Source organism: Numida meleagris, chromosome 3, assembly GCF_002078875.1.
Source record: "Numida meleagris isolate 19003 breed g44 Domestic line chromosome 3, NumMel1.0, whole genome shotgun sequence".
NCBI classification, from domain to species: domain Eukaryota; kingdom Metazoa; phylum Chordata; class Aves; order Galliformes; family Numididae; genus Numida; species Numida meleagris.
The window spans coordinates 9104050-9126055 of NC_034411.1; the positions used below are offsets into that span (position 1 = coordinate 9104050).

Consider the following 22006-nt stretch of genomic DNA (forward strand, 5'->3'; position numbering starts at 1 on the left):
CCTCTGTGGTACTGGCAGAACTGTAGGGTTGCTGTGTAAGAAGAGTACATTTCCAAAACTGACTTTCATTTGGTGGCATCTTGCCTGGTCACGACATGATAATTACCCTAATGGTACAGGAAAGGAATGCACTATTTACTTGAAATGCTGAAAAACAGCATGAACTAGACCTGCTATTACTCTTAAGACACTGCTGATGACTGTAACTGCTAGTAACAGAAGAAGCAAGTAGAAACAAGTAGAAGCACATTTATTATAATTTACGGTGAGCTACATGAAGTCACATACTAGATGATATTCTACAAATCAACAAATAAGATGAAGACTACATGCTACAATGTACACTTATAATGGAGTAATAATTGCCCTAACGGTTGCACGACGAGATTAGATAGGCAGGAATGTTTTATGACTGAAGGGAAAAATAAAGGAATAGGATTGCCCAAATGAGAGAAATTGCTTGATTTCACTTGGGAGCAGCTCAAGATGGAGATGCTGTTAAGATAAAATTAGAGGAAAACTGAAGGCAACAGTGTAAGCAGGGAGGACCACAACAAAGTGCTCTGGGCAAAGAAGAGCAGATTAAACATGCATTGAAGTACAACATTTTTATAATATGCCACAGAAACTATTATTTTGGATTTCTCATTTGTCTTGATTAGTTGCAGTCTATATTTTTAGAAAATGCACTTAGTACAAAATGTATTTTGCAATCTAACTTTTAAAAAATGTAACTTTACAGGGATATGTATAACTACAAATACTAAGCATCAGCTCTGGCCTCCTTTACCAATAAAAAAACACAACAGCTATAATGTAAACCAAACTCTTCCACTGGCTGTGAATAAAGAAGCAATGGCAACAAGTCTGAAATCCAAAGCAGTGTTGTTCCCATCAGATCTCTTAGGTTTCTCCTTTTCCCCCAAAAGCTATGATAAATACACAGGCGCAGTTCTTCAACCAATGCGACCAAAGCCCCAACAATGACCAATGAGCAATCGTCTTTACAACTTTCACTAGCAGGAGATCTACCCCAGTCACTTCAGTTACCCACTTCACTTCCTTTACTTCATGAAATAGTTCACATGCAACAAATACTTCAGGTACTTAGCTGTCTAAGCCTCTTAGCATTTCTTTAGACATTCCAGTCACTTCTGTTTTGTTACTGATGTATACCATAAAAATGCCTGATAAGTTAATGCTATCGCCAAAACTTTACATTTAGTGTTTCTCAACCTAGAGTGATTGCTCTTTCTTCATTTTGGTTTCTTTTGTATTAGCATATTTTCATAAATACACCGCTTTTTCATGAGGTGCTTAATGAGTCAATAGTACATTCTGTAAGTTAACACAAACATTGCTAATATTACAGAAATACTAAAATTTATTTGATTTTATATTCATTGTTTTTTGTACCATATACCACCATGCTGAACTTACACAGTTGCTGCTTATAGCTCCAAATGACATCTTAAGGATTCAGTACATCATTTACAATTTAGGCTTAAGTGCACAGAATATTCAGTGCTGTGATCTATGCAAAATTATCTACTTCAGATTGTGGCTAACAAAAATCAACCAAAACAGCTCAGACCCCAGTGTGCCACAATCTTTTATCTCACAAAAATGGATCAAGTGCCTCTCACCTTCAAGGTTTTAAGGTATCAAAATAGTCACTCTGTTCAGATTTTTATCAAATTAAAAATCCAACGCTTATATCATTTTTGGAACAACATGACAAATCTCTCTGTAAGAGCTGACTAAATTATATTTCCTTGTAGATCTGGAAAACATTTCCAAATCTCTTGTTTTGCTTACCAATTTGCTGTTACTCCATCAGTCATGCCCCATAGACAATACACTTCAGTCTGGAATTAGACCCAGAATCCAGCTGACTTGTTTAATGCTTGCAACCTCCCAGTGGTACAAAACTTCTGCACTTCAGTTGGCACTTATTTAAAGCAGGAGGGGAAGTGTTCGTAAAATTTCTTTCATGTAATAAAACCTAACTGGTAATTTAAGATCTTGCCATCTGTGTGTGACCCCTGGATCAATATGCCTCAGTACCAAGGCTTTCAAAGGCTCAATTCACAAAAGCAATGTACGCTTCATTTACAGAGATACTCCTTAAAACTGCCTCCACAGCGTATAGTCTTTCCTTTCTCATCCTCACAGGTGGAAGGCATGCCTCAGTGCAATCCAATAATGATGGGATTTCTGAAACTCCTGGGGGACTAAGGAGCATAGTTCCCATTAATTTGTGCTCCTAAGTCACTTGGCAGCTTTTGAGAGTTCTCTCTTTCCCCAACTTTTTCCATTACTTCAAAGCAAAAGAATCACAACGCATGAATTTAATGAACTGACCCAGATTCTGATGTGCAGCTACTGGTTGTGAGTTTCCAAATACTGTCTCCTTTGTTGAAGGGCACACAGTCCTCTTCAGAAAACTTCAGTCTCTAATTACAAATTGTTAAATTTTCAAGAAAAAAAAATCACCTGTTGCATTTGTTTTTGTCAGCTAGCATTTCTAGTTACGCAGTATGAATTTGATTTGGAATTACAAGGATGGGGCTTTTTAGTTTCAGTTGCTCTAACACAGAGTGCCTGCTTTGCTGTATGAATCACTGCTAACACCAATGTGTCACATCTCTCCCACACTAGATACTGCCCCAAACTATTAACCAATGTCTCTATGGCTTTGTGCGGCAATTGGTTTGCTAAGAAAGCTGGCTGAAGTAACCCATGCAGAAATAGAACAGCTGCACAAAGCAAGCAGGACTCCCTGAGGCAAAAAGAGGAAGGTTTTGAACAAGAAAAGAGAAGAGCCAGGTAGGCTTTTCACAACAAGACTGGGGTAGATAAGTAATGAGACCTTGTAGACACAGAAAACAAGCTGAATACAAATACTTCAGAAGTTAAGCCCTGAGGTGTAGAAGTACCCTGAGCCAAAATCTAAAGAATATTTCACTGTAGTACAGAAAGAGGAGGAGTTATCCTGTTCTTCAGTCCTATATGCACTGCACCACTACAGAGCAGTGGTAACTTAGAATTCAGCACTGGCATGTGATACCCACGCAGGCCTTTAAAAAAATAAGGTTCTTGCTACTGACATGATCGTGTCTTCTACAGTCTGGTAGCACACACACAGTCTTTTCTTCATGTCCCATCATCTTCTCATTCTCATTCTTCACCTTCCAAAAATAATTTTGCTCACCAATGCTTTTCAGCTTTGGGTGAGCCACGGAAAAACTAACTTCCACCTGAACACCCTATACATTTATCTCTGCATTTGATCATTTTAAATGTTAATTGATTATTTTTTTGCTTTTAATCAATTTTCACAGTTCACTGAATCTCTCTCAGTCTCACTTGGTTTCCTTCCCTGTTTAACATATTATCCATCTAGCTAGCTCAGTCTGGTTGACTATCTGATTAAATTCAACCACTCTACTAATTAACTGGATTGTTTTTGCCAATCGCTTTTGAACTGGTCAAGCCTTTAATAATTTCCACCATTTAGACCAGTTCTTCTTGCCTGACAACATGTCATTTATTTTTAGCATTACTGGTTTATAACCAGCTTTCCTTTCCTCACTTCTCCCTATCTTCCTTATTCTTTTGCTCACTCAGTTCAACTCCTTACCTGATCATCTCTCTCTTCTGTTCTGACTTCCTAAACCTCCCTGCTGCTGATCATCTCTTTTCAAAGAACACTGTAATTCTTCACTAACACAAATCAAGTTGTGTAAACATCTTCAAGCATCCTGATCAAACCACAAGATTTCCTAGAAGATTCAGGAAACTACAGGCCAGACAGTCTCATCTCTGTGCCTGACAAGATTATGGAGCATATCCTCTTGAAGACATGTGGAAAATAAAGATGAGGTGACTAGTGATAACCAAGATGGCCTCACCATAGGCAAATTGTGCCTGACAATGGAGTTACAGCGACAGTGGATAAAGGAAGAGCAACTGATGTCATCTACCCAGATTTATGCAAAGCATTTGATACCGTCCCGTGCCAACCTCAGGAAGTTCAACAAGGCCAAGAGCAAGATCCTGCACCTGGGTCAGGGCAATCCCAAGTACAAACACAGACTGGGTGGAGAATTGAGAGCAGCCCTGAGGAGAAGGATTTGGGACTGTCAATTGATGAAAGAGCCAATGTGAGCCGGCAATGTGCGCTTGCAGCTCAGAAGACCAACCGTGTCCTGGGTTTCACCAAGAGAATTGTGACCATCAGGTTGAGGGAGGTGATTCTGCCCCTCTACTTTGCTCTTGTGAGACCCCACTTGGAGCACTGTGTCCAGTTCTGGACCCCAAAACACAAGAAGGACATGGAGTTGTTGGAGCTGGTCCAGAACAGGGCCATAAAGATGATCAAAGGGCTGAAGCACCTCCCCTGCAAGGGCAGGCTGTGAGAGCTGAGGCTTTTCAGCCTGGAGAAGAGAAGGCCCTTATAGAAGCCTTCCAGTACCTGAAGGGGGCCTGGGGAGGGACTTTTTATAAGGGCAGGTAGTGACAGTACAAGGGGAAATGGTTTTAAACTGGAAGACGGTAGATTTAGACTAGGTATTACGAAGAAATTCTTTACTGTGAGGGTGGTGAGACACTGGAACAGGCTGTCCAGCAAGGCTGTGAATGCCCCTGCTCTGGAGGTGTTCAAGACCAGCCTGGATGGGCCTTTGAGTAACCTGGTCTAGAGGGAGGTGTCCCTTCCTATAGCAGGGGGATTGGAACTAGATCACTCCAACCCAAAGCATTCTATGATTCTATAGCTAGAAGAAGTTTTCATAAATCTATTTAAAACAAAACTCTGTGCAAACCTACCCTTGATTTTAAGCAAAACCAGGGTTCTGCATGCCTTCCGTTACAACCTAGGAGTCCTTTGAAAATACATGAGTTTATTAAAGAAAAAGAAAGGGAGAAATAAACTATTATCTTCTTACACAATAGATTGGCTTGCAGAAATCTTTGAATCTGGTAACCCAAATCATTGGGTCATCCATAAATCATAACTGTCCTCATTTCTCAGGTGAGTACTGTGAATCCTATGATTGTTTCAATAAATCCAAGCAATTAAAACATCACAAGAACTAAGTGGCAGCAATTAATAGTAATAAAAATAAGTTCAATTTGGGGAAAGCAGATTACAGAGTTCATTTTCCTTCACTGAATCAATAGCTCCTCTGTTGAAATAATCCTTAATTAAGGAAGAAGGTCAGGATAAAAATCATATACATCGTTAAAAAGATAATGTATTGGCCAATTCTTCAAGGTGTTAAAAAGTACTTAGTACCCACAACTGCCAACATTTGCAGGAGGAACTGACGGATTTACAGCATCTCTCAAGCAGTTCCCACTACCTCATAAGAACAGGCCCTTCTCTTTTGATAATTAAAGATCTGAATTTTGCAGGTTGAGATTTCTCAATTTTGTTTCCTAATCCACATCACCTAACATTTTGAATTACTGGAACCTGCCCACTCTGGTTAAGACAGTAACTCTGTATGAGAAACATCCACATTCAGTCTTTCTGTGGCAGATTCTGACCTTCTATTCAAGCACATCAATTTTAAATACCTGTTTTATGAGCATTACGACACCATTTAAAACATTTCTTTATACCTTCTTCCTCATCTTGGAAAAAGAAATATATAATCAGATTACTGAGTAAAACAACAGAACCCTACGTCTCATCCACCAACATGGTGGCATGACAGACCTATGAAAATCAAATCCTTTAGATATTCAGGTTCATCTCTCCTCTCTTTGGTGGGTAAACGGATGTTTTAAATACATTAAGTTACTTAACATAAACATAACTGTCTAAATGTAGTTCTACAATAAGTAGGTACTCGCAGTCAGCAACAGAAATGCATAATCACTAATTCGTTACTGTCAGAAGCTACTCTACTAATAGAGTTAATATTGCTAGAAAAGGCAGAGTAAGACTTAATTTGCTTAGTTTTTTTATTCCAATATACTATAACTGAATTTTAAAAAGATGAAAATAAAAAATGAAAACAAAGATAAGGCCCATATCAAGTATATTCAATTTATTTTACTTGAATGGGCACAAGATCACCAGTGAAATAATTATCACTTTGGAATTAACTTCAAATGATGTAACTTCACAACAGCCACTACACTCATCTGTAAAGCACTTTTTTTCCTCCAACATGAGATCCCTAAATGATTAAAATGCTATCAGGCTAGAGGTTGGTTTTGTACACAGCCTGAGGTCAGAATAATCTCCTTTATGGGGAGAAGAAGTGAATGGGGAAGAAGGTGGTTGCCAGTGCACTTGGAGACATATACTTTCATACAAGGAAATATTTTCCAAATGTCTACTTAGTGATATTAGATTCAAAGGAAAACAAGCTGAGTAAAACTGCATGAATAGCATAGGCCACGCCGAGAAAAATGCAGCCAATCTGCTTGATTTTTATTTATTTCTTTAAAGAAAAGGAGAGATACTCAGACTTCATTCAAACACAAGGAATAATTCTCATTGACTTCAATTTACTCTGGATCTATTCTGTCTTGTTGCGTTCCTTAACTGGGGCATTAACATCAAAGGCAAGCCCCCAGTTTCACAAAAATGATCTTGGCAGGCCACTTCAGTATTATGGAATCACAGAATCATAGAATGGCTCATACTGGAAGGGACATTAGAACCCATCCAGTTCCAACTCCCTGCCATGGGCAGGGCTGCCACAGATGAGATCGGGCTGCCCAGGGGTCCAACCTGGCCTTGAACATATCCAGGGATGAGGCATCCACGGCTTCTCTGAGCAGCCTGTGCTAGTGCCTCACCACTCCGAGTAAAAAATTTCCTGCTAAAATCTAATCTAAATTGTCCCTCCTTTAGTTTAAAACCATTCCCCCTTGTCCCATGTACAATTTGATCTTTCTCCTGTCTACAAGCTCCCTTTAAGTACTGGAAGGCCACAGTGAGGTCTCTTCAGAGCCTTCTTTTCTCCAGGCTGGACAACTGTAGCTCCCTCAGTCTTTCTTCACTGAAGAGGTGCTCCAGCCCTCTGATCATCCTTGTGGCCCTCCTCTGGACCCCCTCCAAGAGCTCCACACCTTTCTTGTAATGGGGGCCTGGGCATAGACAGAGTACTCCATTGGGAGCCTCATGAGGGCAGAGTATAGGGGGATAATCATCTCCCTCACCCTGCTGACCACTCGTCTTCAGATGCAGCCCAGGATACTGTGGGCAAGAGCACACTGCTGCCTCACGTCAAGCTTTTCGCCCACTGGCACTTCCAAGTCCTTCTCCACAGGGCTGCTCTTAATGAGTTCTTCTACCAGTCTGTATGCATATCTGCAACTGTCTCAAGCCAAAGTGCAACACCCTGCACTCGGCCTTGCTAAACCTCATTAGGTTCTCATGGGCTCACTTCTCAAGCTTGTCCAGGTCACTTTGGATGGCATCCCTTCCTTCTATTGTATCAACTGCATCACTCAGCTTGGTATCACCGAACTTTTTGAGGGTGCACTCACTTGCACTATCCGTGTAGTTGATAAAGATGGTATAGGTTGGTCATTATGATAAATGCTGGTCTTGAGCCTCAAATAGAGACAACTACTTCTGAAATGAAGCGCTAAGTTTTTTAATGTCTTCTTTTCAGTTTTTATAACAATGGACCTAAATAGACTGTGCTCACTCTTTTGTTTACTTTTCTGAGCAGTGGTGGAACTCCAAACCAAAGAAAATTACATGTTGGGTTCTCCCTGAAAGTACAGTTCCTGTAATTACAGCTAAGCAAATTATAATTCATAACTTAGTTGCCTCCTAAGTTCTCTGCAAACATCTTACAATTTTACTGAGTTTTACTTATTTAAAAGCTATACAAAAAAAAAAAGAATTATTAGCATCTAAATTAGCTGTGTGTCATGACAAGGGGATATGGTTTAAGCAATGGGACATGGTAGGTCAGGTTAAAGGGTGGACTTGATGATTTTGAAAGTCTTCTCCATACTAGATGATTCTATGATACTCTTTCATTGGTCTAAAAGAGGTTAACTTTTTAGGTAGTATTCCAGTAGGAAGCAACAAGAACTCATTTTGAAAAGATTCTCACTGGCATCTCACTGAGTTCAGCTAACCACAACACCCTAACAGTTAATTTATAAGACAAAATGCAGAAAGCAAGCATATATGGGAAAATGATAAATATTCAGTTACTGTATGAATACACAAATACGTAATTAATTTTAGTAATGATTTAGATACATAAGCAATCCCGTTTGGAAAAAAGCCCTTATTGATTTCCTAAGTCAATTCATAAGTCTGTTGCTAGACTATTTATCAAAAGGAATCATAAAAAAATTCTATCTGGCAGTTGCTCATAGTACTTCATACATGTTTCAAGCCTGCATTCTTTATTCTTCCCTCACTATCTCTTTTCCAAGCAAAATCACCTTTAAGTCTTCAAAACCTCTCTCTTTTGACAATTCCTTTGCTTTGGATCAATGCTTTTGCTTTAGTATAACCTTAACTTCAACTTTCAGAAATTTGCATGAGTATTACAGCCATGGGATCGTTACAGAACTACTTACCAGCTCCAAAGGTAATGAGTGTATTTCTATGTATTTTTAGTATCTCTTGAAAAAGCTATTGCTGAATGGACAGAAGCATTAATTTAAGAAATCAACAACACATTCTCTCCCCACTTCAAAATAAATACATTTTTTATGCTGCCTACTAAGCTTGAAAACCTGAAAGCTAAGTGCTTTCTCTTGGACAAGGAGAGTGTCTGAAATAACTACTTTAACAGCCTCAGAGCATCATTAAACCCTTAACATGTTTTAGAAGCATTTGAACTTCATGCTCTTTACTTAAGAAGTTACTTAGAATTGGTAAATCAAACACTGCTAAGTAAAACAATGTCTTGTAATTCACTTGTGCTTACTATTAAGTACTTTAATTAAGACTTTTGGAAATAAGTAATTAATTTACAACAGCAATAAAAATAGAAAGAAACCCATTAAATATCATTAATAAGTTGATACATTGCTTAGGAAATTAGCTCTATTTTTATTACTAGAAATTACCATCAACTATCAAATGCCACTGTACCAATTACTTTACCTGCAGAAGGAACAAATTTGTAACTTACATTAAATAGGTATATTTCTTCCCTGATTTCTTTTTTTTTTTTTTTTGCTATGGATTACTCCACTTATTTAAATAGTAAGTTGTAAGAAAGAAAATTAGACAATCAATAGTTTAGGATTTAGGCACTGAAAAGCACAATCTCCTTCACATTTAAGACAGTAATTGAAAGTCAATTGGATGTAGGACCACAGGCAGCGCTACCTGTTAACTGGCCTGATCCCAAACCTGTATAATTTCAAGCAGCGCTTTTATTGACAATAGGAGCTTCCTAATCAGACTCTAATCCCATACCTCAGGAAAGTTTTCTGTTAAAAAAAAAAAAGTATTTAAATCATGAATCCATGTAAGATGCTAAAAAGCCCAACAGCTTGATTGAATGCATGAGAATAATAGTGGTGATGAAGTATAGCAACGGTAAGCTAACACAGTTATCGCTCATCCTGAGCATTAAACAAACAACAAAATGAAATCTCTCAATTTGCATGGGTTTTCCTTTTTCCTATCAGCCTAACCTGATCAAGACTGATTACATAATAGGAACTGGATAATGTGAAGATATTCAAGTAACAAATCACTTTGATTTTCTAATCTGTTGAATGAAAAAGAAAGGGAAGCACTGAGATAGAAGCCTATTTCTAATCAATATTTTTTAGCTAGCTGGGATTTCAATCTTGAATTCTTAAATTTGAAATTGTAGAAAACTTCAGGATGTTACCAGCACCAGAATTTCAATTTGTTAATATTCATTCAGAATATACTTCCATTTTTCCACTTCAGATGCAAAAATCCCATTTTTTCCTTGATGAAAGAATTCACAAAATGAATTCTTCATGTACTAAAGCAAACTCCAGCCCCAGACCTCCACCTTATTCATGCCCCTATTAGCATCTAATATAGATTTAAATCCATATCCAACCATGGAAATTGCAGTCTAATTTCCTATGAAAATGCCCCTTAATTTGTTTTTAAACTGTGTACAAGGTCTTTAAAAGGCTTAGTAAAATCAGGTTGAAGGGTTATTACTGTTTCTCAGATGTTTCTTTCCCAAATTCATGTATATTTTAAACTCTGCAATGGCATTAACGTATCCTATTACCTACAGTGCCTAGAGGCCTCTAACAGCTAAAGAAAAATTAGATGTAGATGAATCTTTCCAAGAAACTTTCCCTATTTCCCAAGTCTCAGGTTCCCTGCTTCCTTATTACTACCTCCTTTCTAATAAGTGTGCACAGTGCCACATACTTACTTGTGTGTAAAACACTTCACAGTTTCAGTTAACCGAAAAAAGAATGGGTTTATTCCCTGGTGGTGTTATTTATATACCTTGCACTGTAAACAGAAGAATAGCCAACTGCTAAAAATCTGTAGATAAAAAAGGACATTCGGTCCTTCTGTGCTCACAATATACTTTAACAGCCTCAGCAACTGAATTCTGTCATCTTCAGAACTGCTTCTCCTCCCGCAGAGAAAGATTCAGAGGGTACTGCTAGACAAGAAACTGAATCCGAGCTGTCAAAATGCTCTTGCAGCCCAGAAAGTCAATTATATCCTGGGCTGCATCAAAAGAAATGTTGCTACGTCGTGTAAGGAGGCAATTCTCTCCCTCTACTCTGCTCTTATGAGAACCCACCCGGAGCACTGAGTTCAGCTCTCAGAGGGCTGGAACATCTCTCCTATGAAAACAGGCTGAGAGAGTTGGATGTATTTACTCTAGAGAAGGTTTCAAGGAGACCTTATGTATGCCTTCCAGTACTTAAAGTGGACCTACAGGAAAGATGGAGAGCGTAGTAACAGGATAAGGGATAATGGTCTCAAACTAAAACAAAGTAGGTTTAGACATTAGGAAGAAATTGTTCCCCGAGAGGTGATGATGCCCTGTACCAGGTTCCCTAGAGAAGCTGGAGGTGCCCCATCCCTGGAAGTGTTCTAGGACAGACTGGAAGGGGCTTTGAGCAACCTGATCTAGTGGAAGTTGTCCCAGCCCTTGGCAGAGATTTGGAACTAGATGATCTTTCCAACCCAAACCTTAGTCTTAAGTCTCAGCTGAGACAGGGTTGTTTTTCTTCATAGTGTCTGGTACGAGGCTATGTTTTGGTTTTAGGAGAAAAATAATGTTGATAGCACACTAATGTCTCTAGTTGTTGCTGAGTAGTGTTGCACAGAACCAAGGCCATTCTAGTTTCTCAGCTCCTACTAGTGAGGGGCTTGGGGGGGGGGGGGGGGGGGGGGGGGGGGGGGGGGGGGGCAAGGAACTCAGTGGAGACAGAATGTGGACAGCTGACTTAACTGACCAAAGGGATATTGAAGGGGGCGGGAGTTCTCTCTCTCTTCCACTGCTCTAGGGCTAGCTGGGCCTCAGTCAGTGGGTGGTGAGCAATTGCTTGAGCATCATTTGTTATATACATTAATACATAAATATACTTTTTTTTTTTTTTTGGACACAACAATTATTCTTTTCCCTTTCCTCTGTCTTAGTAAATAGTTATACCTCAACCCATGAGTCCTACTTCCCCACTGGGAAGGTGAGGAGCAAGCAAATGACTGTGGGGTGTTTAGCCACTTGCTGGTTTAAACTACAAGACTATCCCATGGCAGGGATTTGGAACTAGATTTTCTTTCCAAACCAAACTATTTAGTGATTCTATGATTTTATATGTCCAGTATTGGTATGAGCTTCTAGAAAATGTCTCCCTAAAACATTGATCTTTCACTCAGCAAACAGCACCTGTCCTTCACCTAACCATTGCTGATGGCTCTCATTCAGGCATTCCCAAGAGAAAAATCAATGTACCTTGACAGCAGCTGAACATCTCCCATAGCTCATTGCAACATATTCCCAAATACTATGGATTTCAAGGATTTCTGTCCTATTTACTTTGTTTTGCTGAGTTGAAACACTTTATTTTCATCCTCAAAGAGATACCAAGATGTATTTTGTATCTAAGTAGAAAATCAGGTGCATTCTATCTGAATATGCCTTGCGCTTTCAGCACAGTCAAGCTATTCACTTTTGGAGCCTAGAGATGATCTTTATGTATGGACAGTGCAACAAACCTCTTACTACAACTTGCCTTTGTGAAGAGCAATGAAAATAACCAAAACCACATATACTCTCCAACAAGTCTCCCTGTTCTAGAAGACTGAAAAGGAGGATGTGTAGCTCTGCAGTATTCCAAGTAAATAAAAATGACAAAAGGTAATGTGTTAAGTGCTAGAAGTAATAACGTTCTTCACTGACATACCACCTAAAGATTTCAATATGATTCACAAGCTCCATAAAGATGGCAGCACTGAAACGCAGGTGCTTCTGACACAAAGCACTAAATTTACATACTGAAATTGATAACTAAGCTTGTATTTAAAAAGGTAACTCCCATTAAGGCTGTCCATTACTAAAATTTCATGCCCTGTATTGAGCTATTTTAGGGGTAACTCTGCAATAACTGCTCTGGAACATTTCCAAAGAAATGTGCATTTTATAAAACCAAGTTCATGATAATTGTTTAAAAAAAAAAAACCTGACTCAAATTATTACCAGGAACATCCAAAAGATGGTTTGCAAGATATCTTTCCAGGCATCACTCATTTGTTCCATCTTCTGGTGCAGAAAGTGAACTTGTCAGGATACGCACCTGGCAAGCCAGGAAGAGTACTGATCTGTTTTTTTCAAAATAGAATTTTCCTAGAAATTCTTTCCAAAACAGGGTAAAAAAAGAAAAATTTGGTTCTTTCAAGAGGTTAAAAACTTCTAACACAACATTAACAAAATTATTCCCTGGAAGGTCTCCTATTTTTTGCTTAAATGACTGATCTGATGAGAAACTTTAATTCCGTGAAGGTTCTTTAACAGCCAGAAATTATGCTCCTCTTCAAAAAGGCACAAAAACATTGTTAGACAGAGAAAATAAAATAAGGTACATTACCTGTAGTGCAGTTCTTCATTGCAAAGGAATCCACAGCTGCCATGCTCTTGTTCCCATTAGCTATGTACTCCAATGAGATCCGAAATGGTTTCTCTATATGTCCAACTCTTCTTTGAAGCAGCACCCATCTGCTCTCATCATACAGCAAGAGGAAACAACAAAGGAGAAGAGTGATAAGAAAGGCTACTTTACAAAGGCCAAAGCCTCCAGAGAAGCAGCTCCACATGTAGCCATTCATACTATAGCCCCACCAATGTTCTCTCACTGTGCTCCACAGACAAGGACTTCCCCTCCCAAGGATTTTGCAAAACCAAGCTTCTAAACACCAATATTTCCAAAGAGCTTAACGTGGAAACCCCAGCTAAATAGTGGCTCTTCTGTCACACTTCAATCCTGGACTTCTTGCAAATGTCAGTCTGCTGTTTCAAGGAAGCTTAATTTTCTTTGTAAAGCAAGCTGTGAAATCTGTAGCACGCATACATACCCTAAGTATCACTCCCCTTGCTCCTTGCTGGCAAAGGCCATTACAGTCAGACTCAGGCAATGAGTCAGTCTCTCAAATGCTCACACTGCATTGCTGGTTCAGGTAACATACATACATGAAGCACTACAACTAAAACATACCATTTCCCCTTCTGGAACATTTTTTTTTTTTTTTTTTTTGCTTTAGAAACAAACAAAAGCCCTACTAAGTAAAGCAAGGAAATAGAATGGATTAACTAATAATTTTCAACAGTTGCCATAAGTAAATGACAGCAGAGGGTCTATATGAGCTTAATTTACTCTCTGAGATCCATAGGACAAAATGGGCTTGCTTTCTTTAATGTCCTCTTTCTACTGTCTAATCAGCTGGATCTGCAGCTCCATCTGAGACATCTTGCCAGCTAGCACAAGAACTGCACCTAGATGCTCAGTTACCAGTTCTTATACATCACCTCTGATTTAACTTCTAACTACTCTTGTGTCCAGCAAGACACGTCTAAATACAGGTAGTAAAAATATAAAGTATCTGTCTTTTCCTGAATATGCTGTAACTCTCATCTGCCTGTCAGTCTCACTTCAGTGCCTGGTAATGCTATGGAGAAGATTATTCTAGGAGTTATTGAAAAACACCTGAAAGACATTGCAGTCAAAGGTTACAGCCAACATGGGTTCGCGAAGGGGAAGTCCTGTTTAACCAACTTAATCTGCTTTTATGACAGGGTTACCCACCTAGCTGGCCAAGGCAAAACAGAAGATGTAATTGTTCATGATTTTAGAAATGTTGTTCACCTATTTAGAAAAATAGGTGAACAACTGGCTGAGAGGATGTGCTCAAAGAGTTACATTAAATGGAATTACATCACACTGGTGACCAGTCACTAGTGAAGTCCCCCTCAGCTCCTTTTTAGGGACAGTTCTCTTCAGTGTTTTTATAGATGATTTGGACATAGGTCTCAAATGTACTAAGTGAATTTACAGATGATACATAAACTGGAAGGAGCCGTTGACTGCCTCAAGGGTGGGGAGGCCTTGCAGAGAGATCTAGACAAATTAGAGAACTGCACAGTCACCAAATGCACAAGTTTAAAACGAACAGTGCTGGATTCTGTACCTGGGATGGGGTAACCCTGGATATATGTACAGACTGGGGGATGAGAGCAGCTGAAGAGCTGCCCTGCGGAAATGGATCTCGGGGTCAGGGGGTTAGGGAAAGGCTCTGCCCCAGAGGGCGGTGAGCACGGCACAGGCTGCCCAGGGCAATGGGCATGGCCCCAGTGCCGGAGCTCAGGGAGTGTTGGGACAGCGCTCTCAGCCATAGGGTTTGGGTTGTGCTGTGTGCAACTGGGACTTGGACTCAATCCTTATGTGTTCCTTCCAACTTGAGATATTCAACAATTTTTAGGAATAAAATAACTATGATAGTGCTCTTTGGCCCATTTAACTTTTTTTTTTTTTAATGACACCATTTGCGAAGGGATGCCTTCCAACAGGAAGCTTCAGCAGCTATAGTGTCCATCCTCATTTCACGCCGGTTTGTCTGCTGCCTGGTCACTCACCATGAACACAGAGATGAGAAATTCTCTGTGAATCCATTCAAGTCATTACTAATTTACTTCTTCATTTTTCTTCTCTATTATGTGAAAAAAAGCAGCACCAAACAAAAAAAGATTTCTTTTTAGCATACCATAACTAGAGATAAACAAGACAACAGATAACTATAAAGCCTACTGCAAAGCACACTTTATTGCTTCAGCTGCAAGTTTTAAGGTCAGAACAAAAACTTACTGTGTTTCCTTAAGCTGATTTCAAGGACTCAATATTGATCATTTTTGAGGAAGACTGTTCTTGGTTAACATAATTGGTTGGGGCAACACATTTTTTGTTGCTCTTTCACACTATCCTCTTGAAACAAATGTTTCCTTATCAAGTAACTCCTACCATCCTACTACTTACTGGGTTCTAACTGTGGTGAGGGCTGTAAGAACACTTACTATTTTTGAGCAGGGGCGAGAAACCAATTGGAACAGATGTTCTGAAGAAAACAAACTATGCAGTTTATCTGGAATCCAGGTAGCAAACAAGAACCTCACTCTCCAGAAGTATGCCAAAAATTTGAATGTTATCAAGTTAAGACATACTTCAAAAAAAAATAATATAACACGTATGTGCATGTCTCTCAACTCTCCTTCCCCCACTGCACCATTTGCACCAACAACTATCTGTGCCTGCTGCAAGTGAGGATCAATACAAAAGCTCTAACCCTATACCACTAATAGCTGGGAGACTTTTCTTTTCCCAGCAGTAGCAGACACATTATTTTTCTCAACAGAAACATAGCAGTGTCACTACCCCCTGTTCGATATGACAAAATTGCCATCAGGCAAGGAAGCTGCCAAGAGGTATGCTAAGGACCTAAATAAAAGTCCTAAGCAAAGGCTGCAAAAAAAGCCCTGACAACAACTAACTTCAACCTTATCTGAGAAAATTTGATTTTTTTTTTCCCCTGTGCTTTACTAGGTTAATTTCTCCACTCCCCTACAATTCCAACAAGAACTGTGAAACAAGACTGCTAAGTTTTATGAAACTTTTATCTTCTACATTGCATCTTCTGACTTCTATGCTTGAAGTTCCAGCTTCAGAAGGTGATGCTGGCATCCTACCCTTTCCAATCCCCCTCATCCAAATGGCTAACTCCATTTTTACTGAAATTAAATAAAATTAAGCACTGAAAGTGTTTTAAATGCTTAGCTTCTCTGTGCATACATTATTTCTTTTGATGTCATCCCAAATTAGGTATATTACACGGATTAAGGATATGAATTTCCCTACAAATAGGATAGAAAACAGCCATAGATCTAATTTTTGTTATGAACTACAGAAGCATCTATATGTCACAAAAATTGTTCTCCTCAGTTTCAGAAGACTGATGGATTTTAATTCCAAGTACGCAGTGGCTCTCAACAATGATTTCCATTTCCGTGCTACCGCTAACCCTCTGGATAAATGTGCCAGGAGTTTTAGGAATTGCTTTTCTGAGTTACTGGTGCAATAACTTTAGTTTGAAATTCTCAGGCCTCTCATAGTTTACCACGGAAGCTTTATTAACTCCCAGAGCTGTTGCCAAGCAGGTATTTTATTTCACTGCAATGCAAGACTGGAAAAGGCAGATTCACTCAAGTCCGGATTCATAAAAAAATACATTCAAACCAATTTCTACAACAGACTGCCTCAGATTCAAAGATTCACATGAAATGAATTCCCAAGTATTAGATCGTTTCTTTGTGGACACAAAAACAAATGATCTGAACATGACAGTAATTGGTAGATTTATTAGAGACATTAAAATAGCTACTGGATCAGTACAGAGACCCATGGTCAAATGAAGACAGGAATCAATTCTGCTGTTGTTCCATGGCAGAATAGAGACTCTGACCTCCACATCTTTCCATACAACTCCCTGAACTCAGCAGAAACATAGTTACTTGAAGATCTTTTAACATAGGCTTTCTGGCAGTAGCAAGATCTACACAGGTCACTCTGAAAGTAACACCTCCTGTTTAGTTCCATGGAAACTACAATGGATAGAAAGAGCACAACAACACTATTTGATAAATAAGATTCTCAGCTACAAACCAGTTTTTCCAACATAACCATTAGCTATGCCTTTTTGCCAAACAGACTTTCCATCAGAATTAAAAGATGAGCTTACCAAGCGAGTCCAGCAAACAGCCACAGAGATGATTAAGGTGCTGGCACACCTAACATACAAGGAGAGGCTGAGAAAATTGGGACCGGTTAGCTTAGAGAAGGGAAAACTCACAGAGGATTTTGTCAAAGTTTTTATGTCGTGGAAGGGTATCAAGTCAAGAGAGCCAGACAGTGATATCTAATGAAAGGACAACAGGCAATGGGCATAGACTGGAATACAAGAGATCCCCTTTAAAGACAAGAAAAATATTGCTTAATCTAAGGGTGGAAAACAATGGAAAAAGATGCTCAGAAAGGTTATGGAGTCTCTGTCCTTGGACATATTCAAAACCTGACTGGATACGGCTCCGGGCAACCTCACCTTGCTGACCCTGCACTGGGCAGCGAAGTTGGACTAGTTGATTCCAGAGGTACCTTCGAACCTTTATCATTCTGTGATACCTCACTCCCCAAAGAAAATTATAGCAGATAACAGATTGTTCCTGTTATCCTCTGCATAACCTCCAAGCAGTGTACAGAGTGATGAATCAGACTGGTAAGCTGACAACTGCAAGGACAAATGCATCAGTTATTGTGCATATAGCTATAATCTCCACACAGCCTTCAGCAGCAAAGCCTATTTTTTTTTTTTAACCATGGCATCAGCCATAACAGCCACAATGATCTCTCTACCACAAGCAATAGATAAGACCATAGTTTAACATCTGTATGTAATGTTTTAGGCTGTAAAGCAACACGCTATAATGCATTGTTTACACACTTCTCAGTCCTGTTTCAGCAGGCCAGAGCTACCCAACAGAACTTTCACTGAAGTTATGGTAAGAAAGAGGTTGGCTCAGGTATCTAAAATAGGGAATAAGCATAGATTTAGACAAACTTATAGCACCTTTGTCTCAGTGATAGAATAGCTCAGAATTATGGAACCATGTATTTTCAGACTTCAGACAAGCTCAGATCTATATGTTAACTAGAAAGAATTTGTTGCTTAAAGAAAGTCTGGACTACACTCAGCGTTTCTCTTACAAGGCTGTATCATTGTTCCCCAAACAAGAAAATGCTGCTGACAGAAACTGATCACAGTACAAGATCTGACTTTTCAAGTATCCATCTCTAGACTCATGTACACTCCAAAAAGTGAAGGTATGTTAGAAGCATAGAACTTTCGCAGCCCTGAAAGAGTATAGTGATCAAACAGACCGTAATGGTCCTGACCAAGGTGAACTGCTTCTCACTGACGTAACCTTCTTAGTGCTTCCTCTGACCTTCCATTCATAATGCAGTTTGCCAGTTATGCTCCCCTGCCTCTATTTCACATGTAGTTACCCCAGTTTTAGAAGCATAAGCCAGTTTTCATGGAAACTTAACTTCTCAGAAGTATTTATAATCTAGACACTGTTTTGGTTGGTCACATAGCATGAAGTTTCAGGAGGAACATACTACTGATTAATTTGAATCAATATTCTAATGCATTAGATGCCATGTTGCATGCTGCTCTGGGTAATGCAAGCGCTGACTAATTTCAAGTGCATTCCAGGATGTTCTCTTAGAAGCAGTGAGTTCATAGAAAGATGGGCTAGAATTCTCAGGCAGCATCTCAAGCCAAAACATTTGCATCCTGCATTTGTCTGTCTTCATGGATAAATGATTTTGAATCCAATCAACATACTTATATGTGTTGGGTGCTCTTTCATCACGCTAAAGAGATGTTTCAAAATGCTCAATTTCAGCAGGGTTTAGGACTTGGGTCTTCACATTCCATATACAGCAAGCATCTTAGGCACGCCTGGGAGGAAAATGCAATCTACCTAGGCAAGGACTTACTCTACCCTTGGTAAAGCGTTCAACAAATTTTGGGAAATTACAAAATTAAATACCAATAACAGTGTCTGCATCAGAGTATTTCACACCAAAATCCACATGTGGCATGATAAAGGAAGTGAACAAATTGAAAGCTGCCTTTTGAGAATGAAACCTTTCTAAGGACAGGATTAAAAGCAAAAAAAAAAATTTATATATATATATTTATATATATATATATCTTTTGGTTTCCTAGGAAACCAAATAATTTTCTCCCTTTACTAGATGAATTGGTGAAAGAACACAACTTTCACTATGCTACATGCCATTGCGTAATTATAACGGAGTTTATAGTAGGCTCTAATCTTGCCTCCACCCTGCTCCAGACTTACTTACCCCACAGGAATTATTGGGTACTGCAGAAACAATGAACCAGATTAGATTTTTTTAGGCTACAGCAAACAGGAAAAATGTTTTCTGAAGATGCCATTAACAATGCAAGAGAGAGGAGGAGAAAAAAATAACATGAACCATAGAAGGTTTTTTCGTTTAGTTCAAACAATACAATACACTGCTTTGTAATTGCTTTTAATTATCAATTTTAAATTAATTTCAGTTTACTGATCATAAAATTACTTAAAAGACAACAGAGCCTGAATTTGATGGACGATGATATATTTAATCTTGAAAAGGATCTATTTTCAAATATGACAACAAATAAAGTCAGTGTGTATTAACACAAGACATTATTTAGCATTAAAGGAGAAAGCTCCTGATGTGGAATGCAGAAATTCTACAATGCAAATATATATTTTTTTTTTTTAAATCACAGGGCACTCTGCTTAAGAAGAGAAAGAAAAATGGTACGCGTTTTCCTCTATGGATTTAATGCCAATTGTCCTCCTACCTCTTGCTATGGCCTCTGGTATAGGAAATATGTAATTGTAAGTGATAGGTTAAATACAGTTAAAACCTCTGTCAGTGTCCCTGGATCAGAGCTTCAATATCCCCATAACTATTATATTCTACTAGTTTCCAGAATGCTTCCCAACTGTACCCTCAAAATGACTAGAAGTTATATTCACAAAAGTTTTGCCATGAAAAAGGATGCAATTAATTGTAATAATTTTCTTCCCTTTCACTGTCTAAGGAAAAAAAGCATGTGGGCTTTGATGCATAATAACTAGTGACCTCCATACAAGAAAATACTATGTAGTTCTTCTAGGCCTGGAAGATGGGTCAGACACATGTAATTACCTTACCTAGAACTGGAGACCGAGATGATATTGACTCCAGACTGCAATGGCACTGCCTCACTTGTACTGAGGAGGAAGCTAACTCTACCCTTTTAGGATTGCACTGCTGGGTCCTTTTGTAGAGCTAGACTTTTTACAATTGTAAAACCTGTAGCGATACCAGGCAGAAGTTGCTTTAGGTATCAGGGAGATAAAGGTGTCTTGCGTGGGTCACTTGTAAGTCGTACTTATTCTTGGATAACACAAAAGCCTGCAATTAAGCCATTGGAGTTTCATTATTATTTGGATCTTGTCCTGTATTTAGAGCATGCTACAAGACCACAATACAATGACTGTACACAGGCATTTTTTTCCACAGATTTTTTTTGACAGAAAAGCTATGAAAAATTATGTTCTCCCGTTAACTGTCATAGAATTAAAACACTAGTGTTTTCTTCACCTCTTTTCTGCATGTCTTGTGGAAAGGTCAATGTTTCAAAGGGTTTTTTTTTTGTTGTTTTTACAAACCCGGTTAAAGTAGATTTCCTTCTCTTTAAAAGCTTACATTTGAATGCTGCAATTAACTGAATCAGGTGAGTATCTGTCAAGAACTGCAGCCAGCCTCACAATTCAATCTAATTTTTGTGTTTACAAATAAGAATCTTTTAATGGAATTTAATACAGACAGAGGCCGCGAAAGAAACAGCACAGAAACTCAAAGGGATGAAAGGAAGGGCAATGAGATCAGGCTGCTCAGCAGAGGATTAACTTCTTTCCAGCAGAGAAATCTGGCTCCTTTGCACTGGAATGTAACCTGTACAATGGCAGGGCTAGTATTTGTTTAGTTTTGTTTTTTTAAATATCTGTGAAAATAGAAACTTAAAGGAAGATTTTCTGATCCTGGCCATTCAAAAATGTTAACTTAATGGTATCGCCATGCTACCAAACTTGTCTACTCAAAAGATCTGTTGGTCAAGAGGTGTTCTGACATGAGAAGGCACTTTTTTTTTTTTTTAAAGACAAAACCAATGGATTTTATATTCAGTTCTCCTCATCCATTGAGCAGATTTCAGTTATTGTGGGAGATCCACACAGACATAACATGACTAACCACTGCAGTAAGAGACTACTGCAATAGCAAATACACATACAGTACAAATAGATAGTCTTCACTGAAGAATGCGTTTATCTAGCACTCATCTTTTCCTTCTGCTCTCCGGTTAAATTGTATAAGATCAAAAATGCTTTTTTCCACCTTTTGAAAAGAGCTTGGCTAGAAGCACTCCTGAGATGCTACAGTTAGCAACTGTATCTGAGATGTAGCATCAAAACTGTTGAGAAAAGAACAATAGCTCAGCACATTTTTCTGATACACAGTGGCTCTTCAGTGTCATCTCCTTTTGTTGTCCTCTCCCTGTCTGCCCATGAGCTTGATTACGTTTCCCTTAATGAAGCTAGCACTGCCAGAAAATGAGATTTCACTCTGCAAAACCAAATTGTAATAACTGCTTGCAGTATACAAGCCAAGGTAGCCCTAGCAAGACTTAGCATTCATATAACCCGTTATACTTTTAAATGCTTATACAGATCCTACAGCTCCTTCGCAAAGAAATCAAACACCTCGTTTTTCAGGTGGATGAAAAGAAGGCACAGAAAGGTTATATGACTCATTCAGTCACTCAATAAATAGATGGCAGAACGAGGATCAAAGATAAAAAATTTATGATACT

The 22006-nt window shown here is 38.8% G+C and overlaps 1 protein-coding gene across 1 annotated transcript in view; it reads right to left on the reverse strand.

Annotated features, from left to right (window-relative positions):
* LOC110395616 (ALK tyrosine kinase receptor-like) overlaps positions 1–22006 on the reverse strand; it is a 159574-nt gene that overhangs the window by 35977 nt on the left and 101591 nt on the right. The window contains exon 4 of the mRNA XM_021390228.1: positions 13054–13181. Coding sequence (XP_021245903.1) covers positions 13054–13181 — 128 coding nt within the window. The remainder of the gene's footprint in view (positions 1–13053; positions 13182–22006) is intronic.